The sequence below is a fragment of the Mauremys reevesii genome, linkage group 1 (assembly GCF_016161935.1).
Source record: "Mauremys reevesii isolate NIE-2019 linkage group 1, ASM1616193v1, whole genome shotgun sequence".
Lineage (NCBI taxonomy): Eukaryota > Metazoa > Chordata > Testudines > Geoemydidae > Mauremys > Mauremys reevesii.
The window spans coordinates 139,909,457-139,935,978 of record NC_052623.1 but is presented as its reverse complement, the minus strand read 5'-3'; the positions used below and the strand labels follow the sequence as shown (position 1 = coordinate 139,935,978).

At 40.4% G+C, this 26,522-nt stretch overlaps 1 protein-coding gene across 12 annotated transcripts in view; it reads left to right on the top strand.

Annotated features, from left to right (window-relative positions):
- The first annotated feature begins 3,289 nt into the window (after positions 1-3,289).
- Positions 3,290-26,522, top strand: part of AP1S2 (adaptor related protein complex 1 subunit sigma 2) — a 62,862-nt gene continuing 39,629 nt past the window's right edge. For 2 of the 12 annotated variants that reach the window (XM_039496686.1, XM_039496668.1), the window contains exons 1-5: positions 3,290-3,528; positions 4,876-5,054; positions 9,379-9,487; positions 10,331-10,468; positions 10,828-10,958. In XM_039496686.1, coding sequence (XP_039352620.1) covers positions 4,876-5,054; positions 9,379-9,487; positions 10,331-10,468; positions 10,828-10,947 — 546 coding nt within the window. In that variant the 5' untranslated portion in view covers positions 3,290-3,528 and the 3' untranslated portion in view covers positions 10,948-10,958. Of the gene's footprint in view, positions 3,529-3,749; positions 3,869-4,096; positions 4,131-4,875; positions 5,055-9,378; positions 9,488-10,330; positions 10,469-10,827; positions 10,959-23,933; positions 24,026-26,522 lie in introns of those variants that run through there. The other 10 variants (XM_039496722.1, XM_039496730.1, XM_039496712.1 and 7 more) reach the window with 8 other exon arrangements.

Sequence of the window (26,522 nt, the reverse complement as noted above, 5' to 3'; positions counted from 1 at the left end):
AGCCTGGATTTAGGCACCAAACTCCTTAGAAGGCTTAGGACACACTGCTCTCTTCAGTATCTCCCACTGGTAAGTGTAGACAGCTTCCTGTCTAGCATGCTTGTGTAACCCACACACCTTCTAGGTGTGATGTTCTGTCCCATCCAGTGGCACCGAGACCACTGAGAGAGAGATAAAATGAGTCTGCTCTACAGCATTAGCTAACAGTCAGTCAGCTTTTAGCTCATGCAGTAAAGGCTCATGCACTATACTCCAGAGATCCCGTTTGGTCTCACCCACCGACAACCGGGGTCTGTTGGTGTTACAAGTGGGTGGGGGCTGGTCCGGGATTTCAACTGGGAAGTTTCTGAAGCTTGGGACGTGCTTCCTCAGCTAGGGGAAGAATGTAACCCCACACCTTCTGGGTGTGGTGTTCTGTCCCATCTGGTGGCACCAAGACCACTTAGAGAGAGAGAGAGATAAAATGAGTCTGCTCTACAGCCTTAGCTAACAGTCAGTCAGCTTTTAGCTCATGCAGTAGAGCAGGGGTGGCCAACCTGAGGCTCTGGAGTTGAATGCGGCTCTTCAGAAGTTAATATGCGGCTCCTTGTATAGGCACCGACTCCAGGGCTGGAGCTACAGATGCCAACTTTCCAGTGTGCTGGGGGGTGCTCACTGCTCAACCCCTGGCTCTGCCACAGGCCCTGACCCCACTCCACCCCTTCCCGCCCCCTCCCCTGAGCCTGCCGTGCCCTTGCTCCTCCCTCCTCCCCCTAGAGCCTCTTGCATGCCACAGAACAGCTGATCGGGGGGTGCAGGGAGGCAGGGGGAGGCGCTGATTTGCGGGGCTGCCGGTGGGCAGGAGACACTGGGAGCAGGGGAGCTGGTGTGGGGGCTGCTGATGGCTCTTTGGTAATGCACATTGGTAAATTCTGGCTCAGGTTGGCCATCCCTGCAATAGAGGCTCATGCACTCCAGAAGTCCCTGGTTTGATCCTACCCACCAAGGTCTGTCAGCATTACACTTTCTTTTGTGGATTGCATTTTTGGGTGTCTATCTCTCCCTATTCATTGTATAGGGAGTCTAGGTGTCTAACTCTGGCTTTGTTGATCCCAGTGTTGCTCCAATGATTTTCTAGACATCTAAAAGTTAGACATTGTGATGCTGGCATTGCAATGCCTAGGTCCCTTTGTGGATGTTGACCTCTCTCTTCTTTGGTTTAATCTTCAAGCCTGTAATCAACTTTTCCATTCAGTTTAGTTCCACCCAATCCGCCCTCTCTCTACGTTAGGTTCTAGTCTTACAATTGCCACCTGGGCTATAAAAGGAAAAAGTAGTATATTTGCAATTTTCCTCAAGTAATTTTGATTAAAACATCTTTTGAAATGGCAGGAAACATTTCTAAATAGTGTTTTCAGTAACAGTTCTGCTGCTACAAATGTTTTCTCTCCAAAAGCATGTAATTTATTAAAATAAAGTATGTTAATAGTAAAAAGCTATATAAAAACTGACACTTTCCAAAGTGATTGAAGCTATTGTTTATTAAAAGGGGTGACAGGTTTCATTTAAACATTAATACTGTACATAAATCAAGTGCTTTACTTCCAGGCAGATGCCCTTAGCCAATTGAGCGTGAGCAACAGCCATTTTTTGGGCCAAAGAGCTTTTCTTTTTAGCAGCCTCACAATGTGTACTGGTTAGAGCATAAAATTGGATTCTAATACCTAGTTCTGCTAATAATTTACTGTTGTCCAAATTATTCACACCTTTGTGTGGCTGACTTTCTCCATTTAATACTGGGGAAAAATAATTATTAATGCCATTGGAGTGTTGAAATTTAAGTTGTTTCTTAAAGCACTTTGAGTTGCTTGGATAGAAGATGCTTTAGAAGGGCAGTAGATACATGTAACATTGACTGTAGACTATAGTTTAAGACTAATTCCATCCTCTATTCTATCATCCCCATTTTTGCTTTCTCACATTTCTTCTATACTGAAATTTTTCATGTAGGCTCTCAGCCCAAAGGTGCATAAAAAGGGGAGTGAGAAAAATAATTTGAGCTGTTTGACCTATGTGAGTGTAGAAAAAATAGTTCCTCCATATACTCTAATCAGAAATTTTGCACTCTGGCATAATTCAAACCTCTGACCAGAGGACCTTGGGATTACTTTGTAAAGCTCATTGACACTCAAAAAAAAAAGGTGACTTTTAAGAAAATCTGTTGAGTAAGTTTAAAATTATGCAAGTCTAAATTCAGCAATTTTGCACATGGAGACAATGTATTTCGTTTTGTAGACTCACTGTAGCTATTTGTTAAAAACCAAAACAAAAAAAAACAGCACCCCATTGATTTCAGTGGAATATATTATCTCCAAGATTAAAGGAATTTAATTAATATTTCTGGAGAGAAAAAACTAGGGATAAAACATATAGGGACTGCGTTTTAGACAGGGATACAAAGGGGAAGGCCGTGTTGTGACTCAAGGAAGGAGACTAAAATGAAGGCACTTGCACTATAAAATATACAAGATGCATAGCGTGGATGGTATATAGTTGTAGGGACAACTGTAACTCTTGGAAATTTCTGACTTTATGAGTAGATGATCTCCCAACTTTAACGTGGCATTCACACTAGTGTGTGCATTTTAATTAAAAGTGCAAGGCGTTAGACTCAGCTGCTCACCAAGGAAGTCTTTGTTCTCTACAACTAAACCTTGTACCACGAGGGTGGTAATAACTATATCCCCTCTTCAGCGACTGCGCCCGCCCCCAGGGGAACAACTGGAAACCACCGACCCCCTGATACAGCCGCTGAAAAACGCTGGCTTGGGGCAGAGGAAGCACGTGTCTCACTCCCCGCCCCACGGCCACTAACACGTGTGTCTCCCTCGGGGCGCGCCGCGCTTTAGGGAACGGCCCTGGGACGCGCTAGAGAGCGCTAGCAGGTGCGCATGCGCAATGAGCACCGCTAGCTCTCAGTCACTTCCGGCTTTGTGGGTGGGTTGGAGGGGTGTATCTCCAGGCTGCTGATTGACTGAGGCCATTTTCCGATCTGTATCTGCCTCGGTGACTGGCTCCTGTAAAAAAACGCTCCCTGTGTTTGATTTTCTGGTTGGCTGCCGTAATCCCTACTTCGCCCCGATTGTGAGTCTGTCATGCTGATTGGCTCCTTTCATTACTCCCCCCCCTTTGCCAGTGTGCCTGGCCCGCTGATTGGCTGATGCTAGGCGACCACACGCGCTGCTTATATGTCCAGCTCGCGGATTGACTGTTCCAACCTATTCACCCCCCTCCCTGCCACCGGGCGCGCGCAGCCTCTGCGCCGCCTGTGTTCGCGGAGCTAATAAAGTTTTGTTGGCAGAAAAGCGGCGCCTCCTCTCGCTCCTGCCCCGCCCTCTCGAAGCCGCTCGCCACGCCCGGCCCCCCCCTCCCGGCTCGGGCCCTGGGGCGGTTGTTTCTCGCCCAGCTGCGCGCGCGCCAAGAGCTCGAGCCGGAGCCTCCCGGCGGCTCCCCTGCCCGCTGCTGCCGCCGCCTCCTCCTGCGGGCACGGTAAGCGGCTCCGCGCCGGCCGGGGGAGGGGGAGCTGCTCGGGGAGAGTTTCCGGGGTATAGACCCTCCCCGGGGTTACCGGGCTCCGCGCCTCTCCCTCCGCTGCGCAAACGCGTGCGGCCGCCGTGATTTAACGGGACCCCGGGGGGACCTGGGACTGCGCCCCCCCCCCCCGCTCCGCCGTGTGCGCGACGGTTAAACGGCTGCTCTGCGCCCCGGGGAACGGACTCCGAGCACGGAGAGGCGGGGGCGGGATGTCCGGCCGGGGCGTGTGTGGCGGCAGCAGCAGCAGCAGCGCTCTGCCCCCGGCGGCTCCCTGGCTGGCGCTGCCCGGCCTCGGGTGGGTTTCCCGGCCGCCGCCCGCGAGGAGCCGGCGGATCCCGAGAATCCTGCCTGCTCTCCCGCCCCGCGGTGCTGGCGAGGCGGCCAACTGCCGGAGCCCTTCGTGGGGGGAGGCAGAGCCGGGTCTGGGCTGAGGACCCTTGGCGAAGCAGACCCGCCCGAAGGGCTAACTGGGCTTCGCTGGTGCTCCCGCTCGCTCTTCAAGTGCAGTGGACATTTGAGCCCCCCCCCCCCCCGGAAAAAAAAGTGCGCAGGAAAAGGTGCTTAACATAGGTGCTTTCTCAGCCACAATAGTCATATCACTGGGGGGGGGGCAGCAGCGCTTGGTCACCTCTTCATCTTTATTCCCGTTTCCCCACCTGTACAATGGGGAAAAGGCTTGGCACCTCCCAGGGAGTTAGGAAACTTAATCCGTGTCTTTAAAGTGCTTTGACTTACTCTGGAATAAATTAATGTAGGTGAAAAAAGTATTCTTAATGCAATACCTATAATCCAGTTGGCAGTGAATTTGGGATCAGAAATCACGGGTTTTGGCATTAAGGGACTGAGGGTGCAGTTTCTTAATTTGTCTACAGTAGAACAGCTATGTTGATAACAATGAGTATCAGCAAAAGGTGTGAGTAAACTATGCTCAGCACTAGTACATCTGGAAGCATAGACTGTGTGTTCAGCATCTGGTAGTGGTAACCTCCCTTTCTGAAATTCCTGAACACTGTTTCTTTGTCTACATGTTAATCTTGTGCAGCCCGCTGTTTAACTCGTGGACATATTATCGGCCGTACTTCATTTCTCTAGTGTAGAACATGCCTTAATTAAGACAGTGGTTACACCTTTAAAAATATCTTGTAGATATACTAGCTTTTGGATGGCTGTCATTGATGCTTCTCATTTCTTTTCCTACTTTAGAACATTTTTCAACTAATAAAACAAAACTAATTTTAAAATGTTTGCATTTGATACAACTGAAGGACAGATTCAGTACAGTTTTATTTGTTAATTCAACAGATGCAGTTTATGCTGCTTTTTAGTCGTCAGGGGAAGCTGAGACTTCAGAAGTGGTATGTCCCGTTGTCTGACAAAGAGAAAAAGAAAATCACGAGGGAACTTGTTCAGACAGTGCTGGCCCGTAAACCAAAAATGTGCAGCTTCCTGGAGTGGAGAGACCTGAAGATTGTCTACAAAAGGTGGTTCTGCCTCATTAAGCTTGTAATTACTAGACATCAAAAAAGATGTAATGAATAGCAAAGAAAATAATGAAAGTGAAATGTTTTCTCCCTTACTGATGATGAAAACAGGCTAGTTTTGAGCTTTTTTTTTTTTAAATCTAATTTGATAACCTAGTAGGAAGCATCCACCTGTAAAGAGCCACTCGTGCGTTTAGAAATGTGCTGAAGAACAGAGGTTAGATTTTCTTTAATTTAAGAAAGAATCATTCTTTCCGGGTCTGTGTTCAGCAGTCTAACTAAAAGGATGAATACAAATATGAAAAATAATGTATGATTTAATGGCTATTTAGAATGACTAAATTCTATAAATATGTTTACCTCAAGCCGTGGATAACTATAATTTGGTTACAAATTAATTTGGTCTCAAAGGCACCAGATATGAATAAGAAAAGATTTTTGCTGTCTGTACAAAAGTATTTTTTCACTTTGAGAAATCAAGATCAGTTTTCTATGGGTGAAAGTATGGTCTAATTTTCTTAGTCAGAAATCTCTTCGTACCTGTTTACTTGCAAAATGCTAAGGTTGTGTAGCAGTAATGGTTTGATTCTGCCGACCTTTTGAATGTAATACAAAACAGCTGTGAAATTGCTTTTCTCCACACATTACTGTAATTGACATTCCAGTGAGATGAAGGAAACAAATGCATCCTACTAAAAGCTAATTTTAATAAAAGGAGTTTAAAAAAAATGCAAGTTAGTTGATGTCAGGGAAAGTAATTTAATTTTTCTTTTGTTTTATTTTCTTGTTTTTCTTCAAGTTTGTGTAGTCATGGTCCTCACACAGCTGAGGGAACACCACTAAAATGACTGGATTTAAGTAATGATAAAAACCACTTAGTGTGATAGGTATAAGTGCCTTTAGGCTTGGAGAAAGTGCATTCTCCAAAGATAATGTTGCAACCCAGAAGGAATAGGAGCAAGCTCTGGTGGCCCAGCAGTCCAAGAGCAGCCTTGGAAACAATCCTTTATAGTCAGGGAGTTCTGGTGGTCTTTGTCCTGAGCAGGTAAACCAAAAGAGAACCAGACAATCTACAGAAACTGACAAACCTTGGCAGGGGTCACAATCTTCCTTAGCAAGAGGTGCTCCATCTTGGTTGCAAGTTTGAGGATGCTACAGAGAATCCCGAGCCAATCCTCTACCAAGGTCTGTCGTCTTCTATCCCATAGTTTGTGGACAGTTTGACTCACATTGGGTAGAAACCATGACTTGTTAATAAAACACAAAACATTTAACATTTTTTAGTTTCGTGTTGCTAGTTCTTCATGTTTTTCTTATTTCATAATCTAAATTGCTGAAATGCATGCTTTATACTTATTTCTTCTAGAACTACCTAATTGTTAGAATTTCAGATACTACAGAGCAAGGTAGTAGGTTCATTTAAATCAAAGCGAATTTTAAGCAATCAGTTTTAATTGTTTTGCCTTTGTACTTCTAAAGAGAGGTTGTTTAACTGATTGACAATACTTAAAACATGTTAATTTGCAACTAAATACAGCCTTTACACTAAATTTGGTGCTGCTTTTTGCAAACTTAGGGTATGGCTACATTTGCAGCTGTACAGTGCTTTGAAGTGCGAGTGTGGTCGCGGCGCCAGTGCTGGGAGAGAGCCCTCCCAGCGCTGCAGGTACTCCACCTCCCCATGAGGATTAGCTTACAGCGCTGGGAGCCGCGCTCTCAGTGCTGGTGCACTGTTTACACTGGCGCTTTACAGCGCTGTAACTTGCTGCGCTCCAGGGGGTGTTTTTTCACACCCCTGAACAAGAAAGTTGTAGTGCTGTAAAGCGCCAGTGTAGCCAAGGCCTGAGGAGGAAACGCTATATCTACACACATTTATTTAAGCAGTTATATAGCTTACATTTATGCAGATGCTTAATTTTTTCATTTTGTATTATGTTAGTAAATGAATAATGCGTTTCTTATTTGCAAGATTAATTTTTTACTTGTTTGTTTTGAGCTCTTTGGATAGGAACTCAAATGCAATTAAAATGCAAGCAAAATTTTAAAGATTTTAATAGGTAAACTAAAGCTACCTTAAATATGCTGGATACATTAAAAAACAAAAAAAATCAAAACTGCTTAAAAGTAACTGATTTATTAAACAAAGTGTTACCTGCAGTTAGTGAATTGAACTAGTTGTTTCTGTCACTGTGTCCTTCAGGATTTTAGAAATAGCAGATCTCATCCTCTCGCATTTAGTTTTTGTTCATAGTTTGGAAGAGAAAACAAGCTTTACTGCTTTTCAGCTTTTTGAGTGCTTTTTAACTTTGAATTAACTAATCATTGAACTTAAACTAGTTAACCTGAAAATAAATTATTCACTCTGCATCTGCAAAAGAGGCTACTGCTGATTTATTATTTATGATTTATAAGTTGATTTATTAATTCAACAAACTTGAGTTGCAGGTGTGTTGCCAACTATGTCTACCAGTTCAGTCATTTGACTTTCTTTAAAACTTTGGCAGTAAACATATACTGCTTAAGTCCCAGGGCCTCATTGACATCCTTTTGTTGTGAGATCAATACAAACTCAAATAAAAATTTGGTAAGCTTATAGCTTGTACCATATATACATCACCCGAAATACCCAATGTACACAAATCAAGAAAGCTGAAATGTTTTGACCAAGGCTGTAGCCCTTCATCATGGTTTGTATTGGCAAGACATCCTCTGAATGAAGGGTTCTAAGAGGAAAATATATTTTCACATATGTCAGTGAGAAAAAACACAGAAATAAACTCTTGCACATTCTCATCTCCAGAAGACCCACTCTAGACTTGACAAGAGATTTAGCTTGCCCATCTCGGCTTGTTTTGGATATTTTGAGGTCCAAGCTGGAGAACCAGTATGACTGCCTTCAAGGATTGGGGCCTGACGAGGGCATGTGCCTTTGTTTACTCCTTCAGAAGATGACAGATGTGGCCCTTACAGTTGTGGTTGAATCTGGTGTAGGTGCTTGCTGTTCATAGCCTGGATATGGGAGTGTGTTTCTGCAAGAAGTCAGGCTTGCTCCTGTTTTGATTATTGCTGAATGTTTTGAAGGACAATGCTCTCTTCCCAGCCAGCATATCATCATAGGTACCTTTGCTTCCAATTGGTGTTAGAAGCTTTTGTACTTAAATATATTTAAATGCCCCCCTCCAAACTGCATGTTGTAGAACTTGAAAATGCATTAACCTAGTTGAAAATTCTACACAGGCAGGGTTTCTAACTTTAAATTTGCCTTTAAATATGGTTATGAAGGACAAAACCATCTTCTAAGAAAAAGGTCCAGGTGATATAATCTCTTGTATTGTTGAAAAGTAATTTGGTGTATTAAAACAGACTCAGAGTGTTGGGTGTAGTTTTAAAAATCTGTATTTAGTTGTGGACACTGTATTATGACCAAGTGTTATGGAGTGGGAGTTCATTTGTTTTTATTTTGTTTAGTAACACAAAAGCTGTTTTGTCTGAAACAGGTCAAATTGTTTGTTTTAATCATATTTCAGGCCTGTCCTTTTAAGAGCTTATTACTCATTTAACTTGAAATGAAGGTCTGCTATTGTCATGAGATGCAAATTATCCTTGAGCATTGGAAGGGAAACAATTCAGCTTAACATAGCAATAATCAGCTGACATTAAAATGAATGTGGAGAAAGTCATGTGCCTTGAGTAACAGAATAGAAGTATTCAGACAGATTTGCTATGAGTGCTAGTAATTAGAGTAAGCTTCAAACTGTTGTGCTAGAAAAACACAGGTATTTTTCTCTTTCCAGACTGATGTTTTAATTTTAATGTTTTATTTAACGTGTTATTTATAATTTAGATTTTCAGATCTTATCTATTGGGTGCTTTCTGTACTCTTTTTAAAAACCAAGTCAATAGAAAGTGATTTACCCAACAACTGTGTATAAAAGACATAATTTGTTTTGTAATGCATTAAAAAATCCTCTGAGTTACTGTTTTTTGTCAAACCTGATTCAATAGAAATAAAGCTAAAAAAAATTGAAAAAGCCTTTTAAATTTTCTAACAAGCTCAGTTTGATGTGAGAGAAGCCAATGGTTAAAAAGGCCATAGAAATTGAAATATTATTTGATCCATGGAGGTGGTCCCTCCCAGTTCTTTTTAAGGAACAGCAGTCATACTATGTGGGCAAGCTTGCAGTGCTGCTGCCTCTAATCTGTTACTTCTGAGGATACACAGATCTTTGTTCTCAGTCCTGGAAACTGTCACCTTTCATGAGCACTAATTTAACTGACATGGAGGCTGGTGTTTTTAATAATAATGATGATGATTTTGTTCCAGATATGCAAGCCTTTACTTCTGCTGTGCTATTGAAGATCAGGACAATGAACTGATAACCCTGGAAATAATTCATCGTTATGTGGAACTACTTGACAAGTATTTTGGCAGTGTAAGTTAGTGACTCTGATTTTGGTTTCAGTTTTTTACAAAATTCCATTATGTATTTTTATTAATATAGTAAGTGCATCATCTTATTGCTTAGTGTACAAGATATTTTTTTAAAAGTGATATGTTTGCTGCTGTACATGAATAGATTATATTTTTATATATATAAAAATAAATAATATGGCAAATCTTACATCACTTGTTCTGCCAAACCAGCCTGGTAACTAACGTATCTTCACACAACCACCCCCCACCTGACAAGGGTGTTATGTCCTGTTCCCCTCTCTCCCAAGGCTCTACCCCAATCTACTTTCCTTCAGCTACAATTTCACAAAAAATTCTGTGTAGCCCCCTGCAGCCCCAGGCTAGAGCATACTCAGTGCAGATAGAATCATAGTTACCTGTGAAATTCAGGCAAATCTCTACTAGCAGATGTGAACTGTGTTTTTTCAGATGCTTGTGATTTTGACCCAGTTTGGGTGGGTTCTCATGGGGACAGTGAAAGGCACATCCCTGACACACAGGCCTCCCTCCTGACAAATTTCAAGTCCCTGCTCCAAAGCATGGGAGTACCAGAGCTTGTCAGAGAAATGGTCCCCAAAATTTTTTAATATGGGCAAGATGTATTTCTCACTAGTCTCATTCTCAGAAGTGGCGGAACCATTTTGGCTGAACTTCTCCACAAAAAAATTCAGCCTTAGGAAAATGCCTGAAGTTAAAATTTTCAGCCCAAACAGTTAGTTTGACAAAGTTATGAGCAAGTGAAAGAAGAATCTAATAGGAAGTGTCGGGCAACCTTAATGAGGCAGTGCTACCCTCCCATCACAACACTTACTGTGCTTTTCAGGTGTGTGAACTTGATATCATCTTCAATTTTGAAAAGGCTTATTTTATCCTGGATGAGTTCCTGTTGGGAGGGGAAGTTCAGGAGACCTCCAAGAAAAACGTTCTTAAAGCCATTGAGCAGGCAGATCTGTTACAGGAGGTAAGCAAATGGTACTTCTCCTGCCTAAGCACCAGCATGCTGTGCTCTGGCTAATGAAGGCTCTCACTTTTCTAATATGGTAGAAAGCGCTTTTTAGCATGCTTAGTATGTAATCTCCTGTTAGTTTTTCTGTTTGTGTAGCATATGTACTACCATAGTATTATCTTTCACCTTGTTTATTCTTTTCACCTTGTATTCAGTACACACACATTTAAAGCTTATTTTTAAAGCTTTAGATTTATTTAGAGATTGTCCCTATGTTGTATGTGTTTTGCTAGAATTGCAAGCTGCTCTTTTCATGCATATACCTAATATTTATAGATGTTGCTCTTTTTAATTTATCCATATCTCTTCCTTAGATTTATCTTTGTTACACTTCAGTCATCTTGATAATTAACACTAGTTTTGTCATACCTGATGCATGTGTGCTTCTTTACTGTTTCACTGCTCAAATCCAGAAGCTAGACTCTCTTCTTTGAGCCTCTTTCAGGTATAGTTAATAACTATTCTAAAGGCATTATGTCTTAATGTTGTAGTTAATTTATATTAAAATAGAAATGCATTATAGAATAATAGTTAGTAGTCATAGAAATATATAGAATGAAGTAGAAAAGGCATTCAAAACTTCATCCATTATTCAGTTATTGAAATAAAAATATTTCCACTGTTAATTTCTGACTTCGGAGAACTGTTAAAGTACGAACTCAGATCTTAAACCCAGAGTTTGGAAAGCAATTTTTTTTAATTATACCGCAAAATCCCTAGTAATAAAGTAAATTTAATTGTCTCTACCAGCCTGTAGTGATGTGTGCTTCACCCCTGCGGTGCCTCCTGTTGGTCGTTGGGAATTAGCTCTTCTCCAGCTGTTGAGTGCCCTCTGGAGGCCAGTGTCCCACTTTAGTTTGGCCCCCATGTCCCTCCCGGACCTGGTGCCTCGTTGTCTGGGTGCTGCCCTCTGGCCATACACCCCTCAGTCTCAGGGTCTCCCCTCCACGGGGAACCCCTATCCTCACCTCACCTCAGTCATAGGCTACTGCCAGTCACCAGTTAGCCCCTGCTCCCTGAGGCAGACTGCAGTATAAGCCCCTCATCTTAAGCAAGGTTGGGTCTGGACCTGCTGCTCCTCTTTGGAACCCAGTGCCTCTCCAGGGCCTTGGACAAGGCCCTGCAGCTGTGGAGTTGCCAGCCTGGAGTTCCCTAGCCCCTCTGGCCTTTCCCCAGCCTTGCCTTAGTCTAGGCACCCTCAGCTTCCCAGCAGCCAGGCCTCTCTCTCTATCTGAAGGCAGAGAGAATCTGTCTGTACTTCTGGCCCACTGGCCTTTTTATACAGGCCAGCTGTGGCCTGATTGGGGAGTGGCCACAGCTGTGGCTGTTTCCCCAATCTGCTGAGGCAGCCCTCTCCCAGGGCTGATTTCAAGCCCTTCAGGGCAGGAGTGGGTGACCACCCTGCTAAACAGCCTCTTTGTATTTCATTATTTACTAACTATGGTCTCAAGGTTATAACATTGAACTAGCAGTTCAGACCCTGCCAATGATACCTAGTGAGATCTTGGGAAAGTCACTTTAACTTCTCTGTGCACCAGTTTGTGACGGGGATGTACAACTTGCCCAGCTCATGTGCATGTTAAAGTTTAAGGCTTCTAAAATGTTTAGAGGGCACTGGTAGACGATGCTATATATATGCAAAATAGTATTCGAGCTTTGTCCTATGAACATTTTAATGGGTTATTATTTTGTCTTGAGAGATCTGTTTCTGTTGATCTGTCATGTGAGCATTCCATATTTCTGAGGTTCTCCTTCTGACATCCTTGCTATTGGCCCAGGAACATCTTATTGCTAAATTATAGGATTGAAAAATCATCCCATCCTTTTTTCTCCACTATTATAGTTTAGTTGCATTTTGTAATCCTATTACTTGAGGTGAAAGTACGAGGATGACATACCAGCTAAGACTCATATTTGTAGATAGAGATGCTAATAAACTGTGTGATGTATCCTTTTTTGGTTTGGGAAGCTTAATTATTCCTGCTTTCAAAGAATGCTCTGAAACCTTCCTCTCATCACTTCTTTATTGTGGTAAGAGGGGAATTTCCTAATGAGGTGGATATTACAGGCCTACTGAAATTTTAGCTGTTTGGTACTCTACGAATGCCATATATTGTTATGGCATGCAGAAAATGTTCCATGGGATTTTTCATCTAAAGCTTTTGCTTTCCTAGAATCAAAGAATTGCAGAAGTTACAAATGAGAAAGTGACCTAGTAAATAATTGGTCTCCCTGCAAATGGATGATTTGTTCCCTACAATGTTAGCATTTTGCAGCATTTTGTCCAGTCTAGTTTTAAAAATTACAAGCAATGAGACTTCCTTTAGGAGGCTGTTTTATTGTATCCTACTGTCAGAAATAATTCCTGATATTCTGCCTAAAATTTACCTTTCATTTCATTCTACTACCCGTAGATTAGTTTGACACTAAAAATAAATAATGCAAAATAAAAAAAATTGTCTCTTTAAAATTTTTTTACAATGGGAAATTGTCTCCTTCCCTCCATTTTCTTTTTAAATGTGGACTTTGCTTCTTTGAAACAGTCTCTCCACCCCCCACCCCCCCAGTCTTCTGATTTCTTTTATGATCTCTGGGTTAAGTAACAACAATCTGTATCCTTTTTGCTTTTTAAGTTTATTTTACCATGTGGTGGTGGAAATTTGAGTTTTTTGTCAGTTTGATAGATTAATTATGTCAATTAAATATAAAATGGCACTCTTTATGTGGCTGCCTTTTTTACTTTGGTGGGAGTTCAGTTTAAGGACTTGAGGATTTTAAAGAAGTTTAGCACAAAATTATATATTTTAGTGTAGAATCTTTCCTTCCATAATAGTTGATGCAAAGTGAGTCCAGAGTCTGACGATGAAGAATACTGAAATGTTGAGTTCGTGTCACCATTGGAGGATCTTTTTATTTCAGTAAATTTCTGTTTCTCTGAATAGTTCAGAAAAAGTCCACAAGAATAGAATACATTCTTCAATTCTACCAGTCCCACGTTTTTTCAAACGTCAGTATGCTTTTTTCTCCCCAGATCCACTCCTCATATGCACAATTTATCACAAAGCTAAAGATTTTCTTTGAGCCCTAAATGGATTGTTACTTGACAGTCATTTAAAAAAAAATTAAGTACTGTTAATACATTTAATGTATGTATCATTAACTAGTTAGTGTTTCTAATGCATTTTGATGATGACCAGGTCTTCAGAAATGTATATCACACAAAGGAACATCATTTTACAGATCTTAAGTGGGAGGAAGCAATGGCTGTTGTGAGTAATATTAAAAGGAAAACATGCAAAGGCAAGAGTTGTTTGAAGAGTGAATTGGCCTCTTATAGGCTTGTCTGTTTGTATTTCCCTGGCAGTTTTCCAGGATATGCTTTATACTGTAGAGCACCTTTTAGAGTACCATGTACTTAACCTTTCAGTGCTGTTATAGTCGCTTACAAACACTCAAGGCTTGTCTACACTTAAAATGCTGCAGTTGTGCCTCTGTAGTCCTTCAGTGAAGACAGGAGGGCTTCTCTCATCAGCGTAGGTACTCCACCTCCCTGAGAGGCAGTAGTGAAGTTGATGGGAGATTTCTCCCATCGACTGTTGCTGTGTACACCAGGGGATGGGTCGGTTTAAGTGCATTGCTCAGGTGTGGATTTTTCACACCCAAGAGCGACATAGTTATACTAATGTAATTTCCATCCTCAGTTCAGTTAGCACTCATCTCACTAATGAACTGATTTTGGAGACTTACATGCTGTGGTTTCATGTGTACTTGATGCTCATTTTTCTTTAGTGTTCTTCTTAACTCCCTTCACACTGATAACGCATTGAGTGTTTTTGTATCTGGTGCTGGCCACTAAAGTTATCAGTGATACACAGCTCACCCTCATCTTTAGAAGAGCTGCAACCCTGACGGTAGTTTGACGTTCTCTGTGTGGAGGTGCAGGGGGGGCACATGCATTTCCATTTGAGAAGAATACATTTTTTGTCATATTATAGAACTGCGAAATAAAAATGTTCAGGTCTTGATGTGATATTAATCACGTTGCACTGTCATCATATTTACAGAGCCAGTTTTCCATGCCACTTCCCTCTATTTTTTTCTCAGGTTGGCATTGAAATTAGTACAGTATTCCAGAAGATCTGTAGCAATATCTAATCAATGTATGCACTGTTTTCTTGTGTGTGGATATTGCTTTTTTCATTTTATATTTTCTTTGTTGTTTTCTGATGTAAGCATCAATTCAGCAAAGCATTTAAGCACAATCTTAAGTAAACCCTGGTTTAGCAGAACACTTAAGCATTGTGGTTCACTTCAAGTTAAGGAAGTGTTTAAATGCTTTGCTGAATCAGGGCCTTATTTGATAGTCCACTGGCTGTTTTATTGCAGTTACCAGTCTATTTAGTAACTCAAAACAGTTACTGAGGCATACTTTTGTTAAAAGACAACATTTTGCTTTTGAGGTCATAGCTCAACTGTGGTGACTTTTTTCTTCCCTAAGCATAAAATGCTATGGCATTTGTGCTTATTTGTGTATCTCATACTGAACAGCTGAAAAGTAATTTTACTTTTCCTTATGCATCATATTTTTGTGGCTGAGTAAAGGTCATGTGGCCAATTTCATGATTGTTTAATTCCAGTTAAAACTGTTAATTGTTTTTAATAATACTTGACATTGTAACAAATAAATAACACAAACAATATAGTTCGTATTGTTGTAACATGGTGATCACTGGATTTGAGAGACAAGATTGGTAAGCTTATGTCTTTAATTGGACCAACTTCTGTTGGTGGAAGAGACAACAGACCTCTCTTTCAGGTTTGAAAAAGGTTAATTGCCTATTTCATTTTAAGAAGTTTCTTTTGCAATGTGTGTTAACCCCTTATTCTTAACAATCTATCCCACCTTGTATTTAGCTGTGATACTCAGGTTACCTTTTCCAGACCTGAAGATGAGCTCGTGAAGCTCAAAAGTTGGTCCAATAAAAGATATTGCCTCACCCACCTTGCATTTCTGAGTATAGTACAGAACAATAATAAAGTATCAGTTTTTCACTTAGGAATATAGGAATTCAGTAAGTCAATGATGGCCATTAGTATGAGATACTGTCTCCGACTAATACTGTGCAAACCTACATAATAGTCCCAATACAAGTATAGTTACAGATACTATTATATATATTTAAAAATACATAAAGAATTAATCTCATTAAACAAAACAGTTATCAGTGTTTACTAAACAAAGAACATAACTGTTAAAGGCTTGCCAGCTGGTGAGATTTTTTTTCTGCTGACTTCTTTTCTAGTAACCACATTTCAAAATAGTTTTGAAATATTTTTTTTTTTGTAGGTGAGTTTTTTCTTTCACTAAAATTTCCCAAATCTTGTTCTACCTACATATTATCATTGGAGGTTATTTATTCCTCCAGTGGTCTTCAGCAGAACACTTTGGATATTTCACTGTAAATATTGATGTTTGTGTTCAGTGGAAATTCCAACAGTATGGCCAAAAGGTCTGGTGGTAAATCACAATTGGTTACTTTTTGTTTCCATATTTGTATTCATGTAATTGTCTAATCCTTTACTAAATATTACTAAAGTATGTGCTTCGTTAAAACCAACAATTAGCTGTATTTTTCATCTTGCATCCTAATTTCAGTTAGTGACCTCTTCTCCTTGTATATGAGGAAGAATAAGTGTATTTTCAATCTGTTATTCCTCTGTCTGCTTTTTTGAAGGTAAATTCCCCCCCCCCTTTTTTTGTATTAAAAACCTGCTTTCCCGCTTAGAAAGGCAACTTATGTATAGAAGTGGAGGCTATTTTGGAACCGCCATGAGAATTTCCCATCAGAGGAAACTGGAAACTGTCAGTTTGAAAGAGCAGTTATGTAGACTGTAGGATTGGGTATGGTTCTAAAGGCTGTAATATGCCTTTAGTAGTATATAACAGTTGTGCATATAAATAATGCTAGCAATAGCAATTTTTAAAAATAAAAATCCCCAAACATTTAAACCTGTATAAGGGATCTCCAGAAGTGGGTGAGAACATAATTTCTCACCATCTCTATTAGAAGACCATCTCTGTAAGCAGCTGCTTTTGTTTGTCCCCCTTGAGTGATTGCTTAAGATAGTTTTACTGTATCTAAGTAAACAGAGGCTGAAAAACTCAGCCACTGGTGAGTGGAGCACTTTCAGTGTGAATGTGGTGACTTCACATTCAGTTTCTGCAGAATCTGATCTTTCATTTAAAAATGTTTCTAGCCCTTATAGTTATGAACAGAATCCTAAAGTATAAAGCAATGAAATACCAGAGTCCTAACTGTTGTCAGATTTGGTGTTTCTGCAATTGCTCATATTCCACAAAAGCAAAAGAATTAATGAGAATAGCAGAGTCTTGACTAATTAATGCAAGCCTGCATATCATGACAGTATTATTGGGAAATGTGTTCTTCATACATAACTCCCACTGACATCAGTGAGAGTTCTGTATGGGACACATCTCACCATCATACATCTAGGCCTCGATCCTTTAGAAAATTTATATATATGCTTAATTTCATGCGAGGATTTCTTTTTCACTGAACATTTTATTTGTGTATTATAAATTACCGTATATACTCGACCATAAGCCAGTTCATTTATAAGCTGACCCCCCCCCCACCCCCCCCCAAGATGGATAAGTAAAAATGGAAAATTTTTATGACTTATTCATAAGCCAACCCTATAATTCAGGGGTCAGCAAACTTTGGCTCCCAGGCCATCAGGATAAGCCATTGGTGGGCTGAGATGGTTTGTGTACCTTAAGCGGTGGCAGGCACAGAGGTAAACCTAAGTAAACAAAGTGTGTCAGTGCACCAGTTGCTTACCCTGATGGGCTGGAACAGCAACTGGTGGGGAAATTTATTTTGGGGGGGAGAAGCTGGGGGCCAGGGGTGTAGCCCCTGTGACCACCTCCCACATGACCTCATCCTTAGCCTGGGACCCCCACATTCTCCTCATCCCATCCCTTCCCACCTTATCTGGGGAAGGTCAGGGGAGGATGTCTCTGGCCTGGTTGGAGCTGCTCCGGCAGGCTGGGCAGCATGGCCACAGCCTGCTCCGGCGGGCTAGACCCGGTGGCGTGGCCACAGCATGCTCCAGCGGGCTGGGCTGGGTGGCACGGCTGCAGTGTGCTCCGGTGGGCCAGACGGCGTGGCCACAGCCTGCTCTTGGGGGATGGTGCCGAGCAGCATGGCTGCAGCCTGCCAGCCCCGGAGCTGTATTTCCTTCGGAGGCTGGGGGAGAGCAGTGTGGCCAGAAGCAGAGAGATACTGGCCCCGCCTCTTCCCTTCTGGCTGTGGTGCCTCTCCTTGCCCCCTCTGTTGGGGGGAGGGGCTGTGTCCCACCTCTCCCTCTCTATACCCGTTCATAAGCGAACCCCCTTCTCTGGTGCTTCCCTTTTTTACTAAAAAAATTCGGCTTATGAACGAGTATATACGGTAAGCTATATTGTAGGAACACTGGTGGGAATGCAATATTGTGTGTGTCAATGGGAGGCATTCAGTTAATGAAGTGTCTGAAGATTGGGCAGCAATGGAAATCTATATATTGGTTGGGAGAACTTAAAGTCCCAGGGAGATGTAGGTAGTGGTGGTGTTGATTAAGTAGTCAGCAGTCTTCCCCTAAACGTAATGCTGGAGCATTGTCCCAACATGTGAGGAGGTGAAGAATGCAGCTCTGCATTTTGGAGGTGTAGTCTTCAGAATGAGATGTGAAATAAGTCCTGATCAGCTGTACTTGTTGGAGATGCTAAGGCATATTAAGCAACAGTAGAGTTAGCCAGCCAGCCAGCCAGCCACAGCAGGGCTGTATTATTGCCCCAACCCTTTTTCCATCTATCTTGCCATAATCTTGATTCTTCTTTGTAATTGCCTTTCTTCTGGAATTGGGATTGAGTATCGCATGGATGGTCAGCTCTTCAATCTGTGACGTCTTCATTCTAAAACTAAAGTCACCAGGACTGCTACTGACCTTCAGTATGCTGATGACTGTGCTATCCTCACGCACATTGAGGCTGACTTGCAATCCACCCTAGATTTCTTCTCAGACGCCTATCATAGCTTGGGACTTTCCCTCAACATTAGGAAGAGTAAGGTACTCCTCCATCTTGCCCCAGAACAAGTTGCCCCTGTTCTCCCACAAATTGTCATTGGTGGTGAACCCCTGGAAAATGTTGAGCATTTCCCTTACATTGGTAGCCACCTTTTCCAGACAGCCAATCTTGATGTGGAGATTGAACATGGGATCCGTTGTGCCAGCATATCCTTTGGAAAGTTGCTCTGTTGTCTTTCCTGACAGATCTGTGGATGGAATCTAAGATCCTGGTCTACAATGCAATAGTCATCCCCACTCTTCTTTAGGGATCGAGACATGGATGACATACCAAAGCCATATTAAGCATCTGGAGTGGTACCAACAGCGCTGATTTAGGTAGATTCTCTATATTGTATAGGAAGACCATTGTACCAATACCAGCATTCTCTCTGCAGCTAACATCACCAGTGTTGAGGCAAAGATTATGAAACATCAACTTTTCTGGGCTGGTCTTGTGTATGGATGGCTGATACTCATCTTCCAAAGCAATTCCTCTTTTCTTACTTAGTCATAGTAAGAGGAGACGTGGAGGACAGAGGAAACCTACAAAGACAGCCTGAAAGTATATATTAAGAAGGGAGGCATTGAGCCCACTAATTAGGAAGAGCTGTAGTGGTGTTGTATCATACCTCAAGTCTCATCCTGTTTTGAAGAGAATTGCCTTGCTCAAGAGGCTGAGAAACAGCAGAGGAGGAAGGAAAGGGTACGGCATCCAGGCCAGCAGTTGCGTTCTTTCCAAGCAACCACTTGCCACATATGTGGGAAAAACCTGTGAAACACGACTTGGACTCCTCAGCCATCTTAAGTCTCATTAATGACTTTTCCCCATGGCAGACATCATCCTAGTATTGAGGTGTTAGCCCTGGTGTCCTGGCCAGATACAAGAAAGATATCTCGTGCCTATGGAATTGTTTTGAGACATGTTTGGGTCATGAGATTTGGGTTCTATTGTGGCTGTGCCATAGATTTCCTGTGATCTTGAGCAAGACGTTTAATCTCTTTGTGCCTATCTGATTATACGTTTTGCGAAGATGTATTCATTAATGTTTGTGAGGTGCTCAGATACTATGGTGATAAATGCTGTAGAAAAGCCTACATATAAATAAAATACTTGGGTACAATTTGGGAAACTACATTCATCCTACTTAACTTTCCCCTGAAGTCTCACTTGCTTTTTTGCATCTTTTAGTGCAACATGTGGCTGCATCTCAGTGCTAGGGTGGGGGGAGAACTGTGTTTTTTTTTGTGAGGCACTTGGGAATCCTCTGGGATAGAAGGCTCTGTAGGCTCTAACCGTGAAATAAAACAAGAAACAAGCTGTGCAAAAGCTGAGATTTGGGTAACTTGTTAAAAAAAATTGAATTCAAAAGCAAAATGCAACAGCTTTAACCCAAATTAAGTCAATTATTTAAATGTTTGTTTTCAAACTTATAACTTGAATAGACATAAATTATTATATTCTTTCCTACCCGATTAGTTACTTATGATGGAAGTAAATGTTCATATTTTTAAATATCTGTCCCCCATGGGCCAAGAAGAGATTGCTAAAACAATGGATATCACTTTTATGAACAATTCATGTTTAGTCAAATTTTGTCATGTGGGTAGAACTAATTGTCGTTCAGTTATACTGTGTGCTGTCATTGGGTTTTACAAAATTTATAAATAAAACACTTCTAAGATAATTTCTTTGGTAACATGGCATGTATGGGATACATGGTAGTGTGGTATCGAGGTTTGATCAGCACTTATTTGCAATGAATTGCAGAAATATGGCCATCCCAAAATTATGCCAATAAAACTTCTAAACCATGCCACATTATCATATATTCTTCATATGTGTCTGTTTTATAATTACTTAACTCTTCATACTTTATGCTCAGATATAATGCAGTGATTTATAATCTTTATATTCTGTTTTTATATTACCATATATACTCGTTCATTAGCCCATTCGTTTATAAGCCAACTTCCCCAAGATGGTTACGTAAAAATAGCAAAAACTGTATGACCCTTTCATAAGCCGACCCTGTATTTCAGGGGTTGGCAGACTTTGGCTCCCGGCCCGTCAGGGTAAGCCGCTGGTGGATTGGGATGTTTTGTTTACCTGGAGCATCTGCAAGCACAGAGCCCCTCAGCTCCCAGTGTCTGCGGTTTGCCGTTCCCAGCCAATGGGAGCTGCGGGAAATGACGCGCCACTTCCCACAGCTCCCATTGGCTGGGAATGGCGAACCACGGCTACAGGGAGCTGAGGGGCTCCATGCTTGCAGATGCTCCAGGTAAACAAAATGAAAATATTAATATTCTATTCAATGATTCCATAGAGTTTAAAATCATCAAATTTTGGTGTAGACCCATTTATAAGCCGACCCCTGCTTTTTGATGCGTCATTTCTTTTATCAAAAATATTTGGCTTATGAACGAGTATATATATATGGTATTTGTTTTATGATTGGCTGGATGTTTGACTGTTCTGCTTGTAGTTGGATTTGCGTAAAAGCTTTTTTAAAAAGGTAGAGCTGACTTTGTGATAAATAAATTACAAAAGTGTGCATATTTGCAAACTGTAGGAATATTGGAACATCACCCTGTTGGTTAGTATTACTTAAAACAATAGAGATCAAGTTCTGAATTTGTTAGAATAGTGGCAGGCTAAGTTGGTGTTGCTAGTTTAGTGTGGAATCTATATTATAAAAATCAGCTTTTAATGCCACTAACCATGCTTTCTTCATGAACAACCAACAAACTCTTTCTCTTGTCTTTGAAGGAATCGGAACCACGGTAGATTAAAAGCTGCAATGTGAATTTCTCTAAATAGAAAATAAGTTTTTTAGTTAGGAAACATGATTGCAGAGAATTTTCACTTAATGTCTCCTGCAGCAGGTTTTCAGGCAGTTCCGTAGATTCCTAAAATCTCCTCATTTCACCAATTCTGCCTCCCCAAAAATTTGTTCAGCTGTGTAACAATACCTCTCCCCCTCTTTTTTTCTTCAGTTTTCTTCACATGGAATTGGATAGGGGACTTCAAAATTTAAATGTCTTTTTATGAAGGATGTTATAAAAAGGAGCTGTGTCCTCAAAAGCTTCATATATTTAAAAATAAAAGCAAAATAATTTCTTAATGTCACATATGCCAGCTGGAAAATTTCTTCCTCACTAGTGCTAGATTTAGTTTTCTAGATCAGCTAGCTGTGTTCAAAGTACTACAAGAAATCCCAATGATGATGCTTCCTATTTAGAGGCTCTCAGACTCATTAATACTAATTGGGAGTCCTTACCGTCTGATAGCTGTTCAGTAGCCTCTGTGAATGTGAGGTCTAGTGAACAGCATCCACATTACAAAACTACTATCTTGAAATTATCAACAATCTTTGCAGACATGCCAAGGAATCAGTATCTCTGCAATCTAAACTACCAGTTTATCCCCAGAGATGCTCTATTCCAGAACAGGCTTGAGGCATGCTGTGACAAGGCAATGTGAAGAAGCTTGCATTGCCATTGCATGTATCATACTTAGAGGATTTTAGCTATTGGGGTTTTTTGTCAATATGCGCAGTAAGTTCACGGAACAATTGGAGAACTCTCTCTGCTTTACAATAAAGCTGCTACTTCCAGGGCTGGCTCCAGGCACCAGCGAAGGAAGCAGGTGCTTGGGGTGGCATGTCTGGGTCTTCGGCGGCGGGTCCCACAGTCCCTCTCTGAGCGAAGGACCCACCGCTGAATTGCCGCAGAAAAATGAAGTGGCGCGGTTGAGCTGCTGCCGAAGTGCCGCTGATCGGGGCCTATCTTTTTTTTTTTTTTTTTTTTTTTTTTTTTTTAAATTTCCCCCCACCCCCTCTTCGTCGCTTGGGATGGCAAAAAAGCTGGAGCCAGCCCTGGCTACTACATCTTGTCTCTCAAATCCTGTGTTTCCTATTTAGAAACTTTTTTATAATCTCCATTTCAGTATATTTTATACTTTCCTTGAATCAACACAGTGCTGAAGAGAGAAATACATATGTTTCATATGTTCAGAGGCTTTCCAGTTGCATGGAACAGCTTGCTATGTAGTGTTCTCACCCTCTTTGTTCGTGATGTGTTTTATGAGGCTTCAAAACACTAGGAAAAAATATATTAACTTAACAATGCATCTGCCCTCAGATTGTGTCCTGTTCTGTGTCTTATACTGTAAATTCCTTGTGTTAGGGTCTGTCTTTCTGTCTTGTACAGTACCAAGCACATTGTTGGTGCCCTTTTAGCAATAGCTTCTATGTCATGTCTGTCTCTACACAAAAGAAGAAATTTTGACCAAGATATAAATTCTAGTGCTGAATTTTAAGGTTCGTAACAAATAATTGTAGAGATTTTTTTAGATGTATGCCAGAGAATCTGTATGATTGACTATAGAAAGAATATTTTTTTAAAATCAGTAATCTAAATAAATTTGATAATCCACTGACATTTGTACTTAATCCATCTGTTTTTAACATTTTGCATATAGTAATGCTACCTGAAAATAATTGCTATGAATTATTACCATACAGAACTCAATTGTTGATAATGGTAACCAGAGGAGAAGTGATGTAAAAATGTGGTTGAGTGAATTTTGTATTAAAATACTTGCTCTAAACTGCAACAGAGAGAGTATGGTAGCTAATAAGTGAACTTATAAGTGATGTAACTTTTGCTTTATACAGGCATAAAACACCAATTTTACTCTAATTATAGAGCGGTATTAATGGTTAAAAAATCAGTTTTCTGTGTGAAATACAACCACAGGGATTAAATATATACACAAAATTGCTGTGGCTTCCTACTGATATTTTATAAATCTTATGGTTATAAGTAGTGAACAATTGATATTACTGTTCTTGTAAGAAAAAGCTCAGTTGGGTTCCTGGGTGGTGGTTAATTATAAATGTGGGTTTCTAAACAACTTTCAGTAAACTCCTTTTTTTTTTTTTTAAGGTTTAAAACTCCTCTATCCTTCATGCTTCTGTTTAAAAAATTATCAAAATCAAACCATAGTGAGCTTTTTCTTGCAATGCAACTTACTGGGATCCTCAAACAGATGTTCTTCCTTTTTGCTAGTTCCGTTTTTTCTAGCAGTGGACTTTAGTTAATCTAATGAAATTGATTTTCGTGAAAATCAATAGCAGCTGAAGTACACTAGTGTTATAGGTAACTGATTTTATTTTTTGTGTGGAGTTCAGAATATTTTTCTTAGTGTATCTAGACAAATCCATCTACAAATAATTCATTAAAGTAGTAACTATGAAATTTTCACTGCTGCTTGATTTTGTGTTTGTAGAGCCAGAATGAAGACTGGGGAGGTTTGTCTGAGGATATCTTATGATTAAGAGCAGTCTAAGGCTTTAGCCCTTTTGACCCCCCTCTAAATTGGTAACTACCAGATTTACCATTTTGGTGGCATGGATTAAATGGGTGCTATGCAGAGACTGTTGCACGTGTAATGAAGTCCTTGCCTGATGAGTAAAGGATATACACAGAAATTATGGGTGATGGGTTTAACCTTCTGCACCATTTGCATGATGGTATTTGGAGAGTGCTTTGGGTGTTCTGTTTTATTTTCATTTTTATACTAACAGCATCAATTTGAAGTGATTTTTTTTATGAGCTTTGTTTTGGTGTTGGTAATTAAGTGGGTTAATGGAGTTTAGAGAAGTGGTATACCAAAACTAATTACTACACAGATGTTTGGCTTTACTTGTAAGCAACCCACTTAAACATATGTTTACTGGAAAATGCTCTCTTACCTCTAGTAGGCAAATGACATGGGGCCCTGTATAGAATGAGTGCTGCTGCAATTGACTATATCTAATACTGGGTGATGCTGCATGAGAGAACAAACTTATTTGCATATATAGTGCATTGCAACATATTTTTGTGCAGGCCCCTAAGAGAGGAATGCATTGTGGCAGTGTTACAAAGAAAAGGTAAGACTGTCTTCAAAAAGCGTGCACACAAAAAGAGTCACTTTGAAGACCTATTAGTCAAGGTCTTACTGTGTAAATCAGTTATTACATAAATGTAGTTAAATATATCAGCTTTTATTGTGTACAAATGCAACAGGGAATGTTTTATTTCAAGTGTAGTTTCAGATGTATTAAGAGTAAGACTTAATTCATTAGACCAGTTGAATGTAAATGTACACAGATTTTGCAAGTAATAAAAGGAAATTTCATCTTTAAGAAAATACATTTTGCAAAGAATGAGTTCAGATGCTTAGCTTGCCTTTTATGATTAGAGTCATAATTCTGGTTTATGTATATGATACATAATTATTTTAATAGTTAAACTTTCTTTATATGATGTCTTTTTTTTTTTTGCCTTTTAAATAAAATTTTGCTTGCTGTTCATTTGATGACTCCTGTGTTGGCATCCAAGAATGCTGGTAAAGTTTTGACCTCAAATGGGCTGGATTGCACTACAAAATGTTATTTTACATGAACATGATTGCCAGCAATTATAGTTTACATGATGCTGAATGCAGGTTAATAGTCAAGGTAGACAAGGACAAAACGTTCAGGTTCATGTCAGCTGACTACAATGCTATTAGTTTGTTCTGTGACCACTAAATTGCATTCAAAATCATGTCAGTTAAACACAATTGTTGGCATTTGTGTTTTAACAGTAAAAATCTTGTGGACCTCATAGATTATTACTTACCTAGATTTAACATTATTAATTACTTTCACTTGGAATTTATTTGGAGGAAGGGAGTCTTTTTACTTTTTTGGAAGTGTGAGGGAGTTCAGTGTTGTATAGTGTGTGGGAAGAGGGAAGGGTACTTGATAAATTGTGTAGGATGAAGACTTAGGGCACATAAAAACAAACTTGGATTAATTCAATAAAATAATTGATAGGCTGTCATAAATATAAAGGGAAGGGTAACAACCTTGCTGTATACAGTACTATAAAATCCCTCCTGGCCAGAGGCACAAAATCCTTTTACCCGTAAAGGGTTAAGAAGCTCAGGTAACCTAGCTGGCACCTGACCAAAACGACCAATAAGGAGACAAGATACTTTCAAATCTGGGGCGGGGAAGCTTTGTTTTGTCTGTTTGTTTGTTCTGTGTGCTTGCAGGAGACAGATCAAGAAAGCAAGCAATCCAACTCATTAGGATTAGTAATACTAACAAGGGAATGCATTAGCTTACTTTTATTTTGGCTTGTGATTTTTCTCTGTGCTGAGAGGGAGGTGTATTCCTGGTTTTCTTTTGGTAACTTCAAAGTTTCGCCCAGAGGGAAATCCTCTGTGTTTTGAATCTGACTGCCCTGTGAGATTATCTTCCATTCTAATTTTACAGAGGTGCTTCTTTTAACTATTTTCTTTCTAATAAAGTTCTGTTTTTAATCTGTGGGTTTTTTTTTTTTTTAGTGGTCTAAAAAAACCCAAGGTTGGTTTGTGCTCATCTTGTTTATTCTCAGGCCTCCCCAGGAAAGGGGGTTTTAGGGCTTGGGGGAATATTAGGGGGTAGTAGGAACTCCAAGTGGTCCTTTCCCTGAGTTTTGTCTAATCACTTGGTGGTGGCAGCATTACCTAATCCAAGGTACAAGGGAGAATTTGTGCTTTGGGGAGCTTTTAACCTAAGCTGGTAGAAATAAACTTAGGGGGTCTTTCATGTGGGTCCCCACGGCTGTACCTTAGAGTTCAGAGTGGGGAGGGAACCCTGACAGGCTGGTTTAAGGGAAATAGAGAATAAACATTCATAACAATGCATTTGTTTGCTGGGAATATTTTTGAAACTTAGTTGGGTAGAGCTCCATCTGAAAGCCTTACAGCACTTTTTTTCATGCAGTTAATTGCCATATGGGATTGGAGCCTTTATTAGAATTATTGGCACTTACTACATCTTATTAAAACAACCTCCAGTGT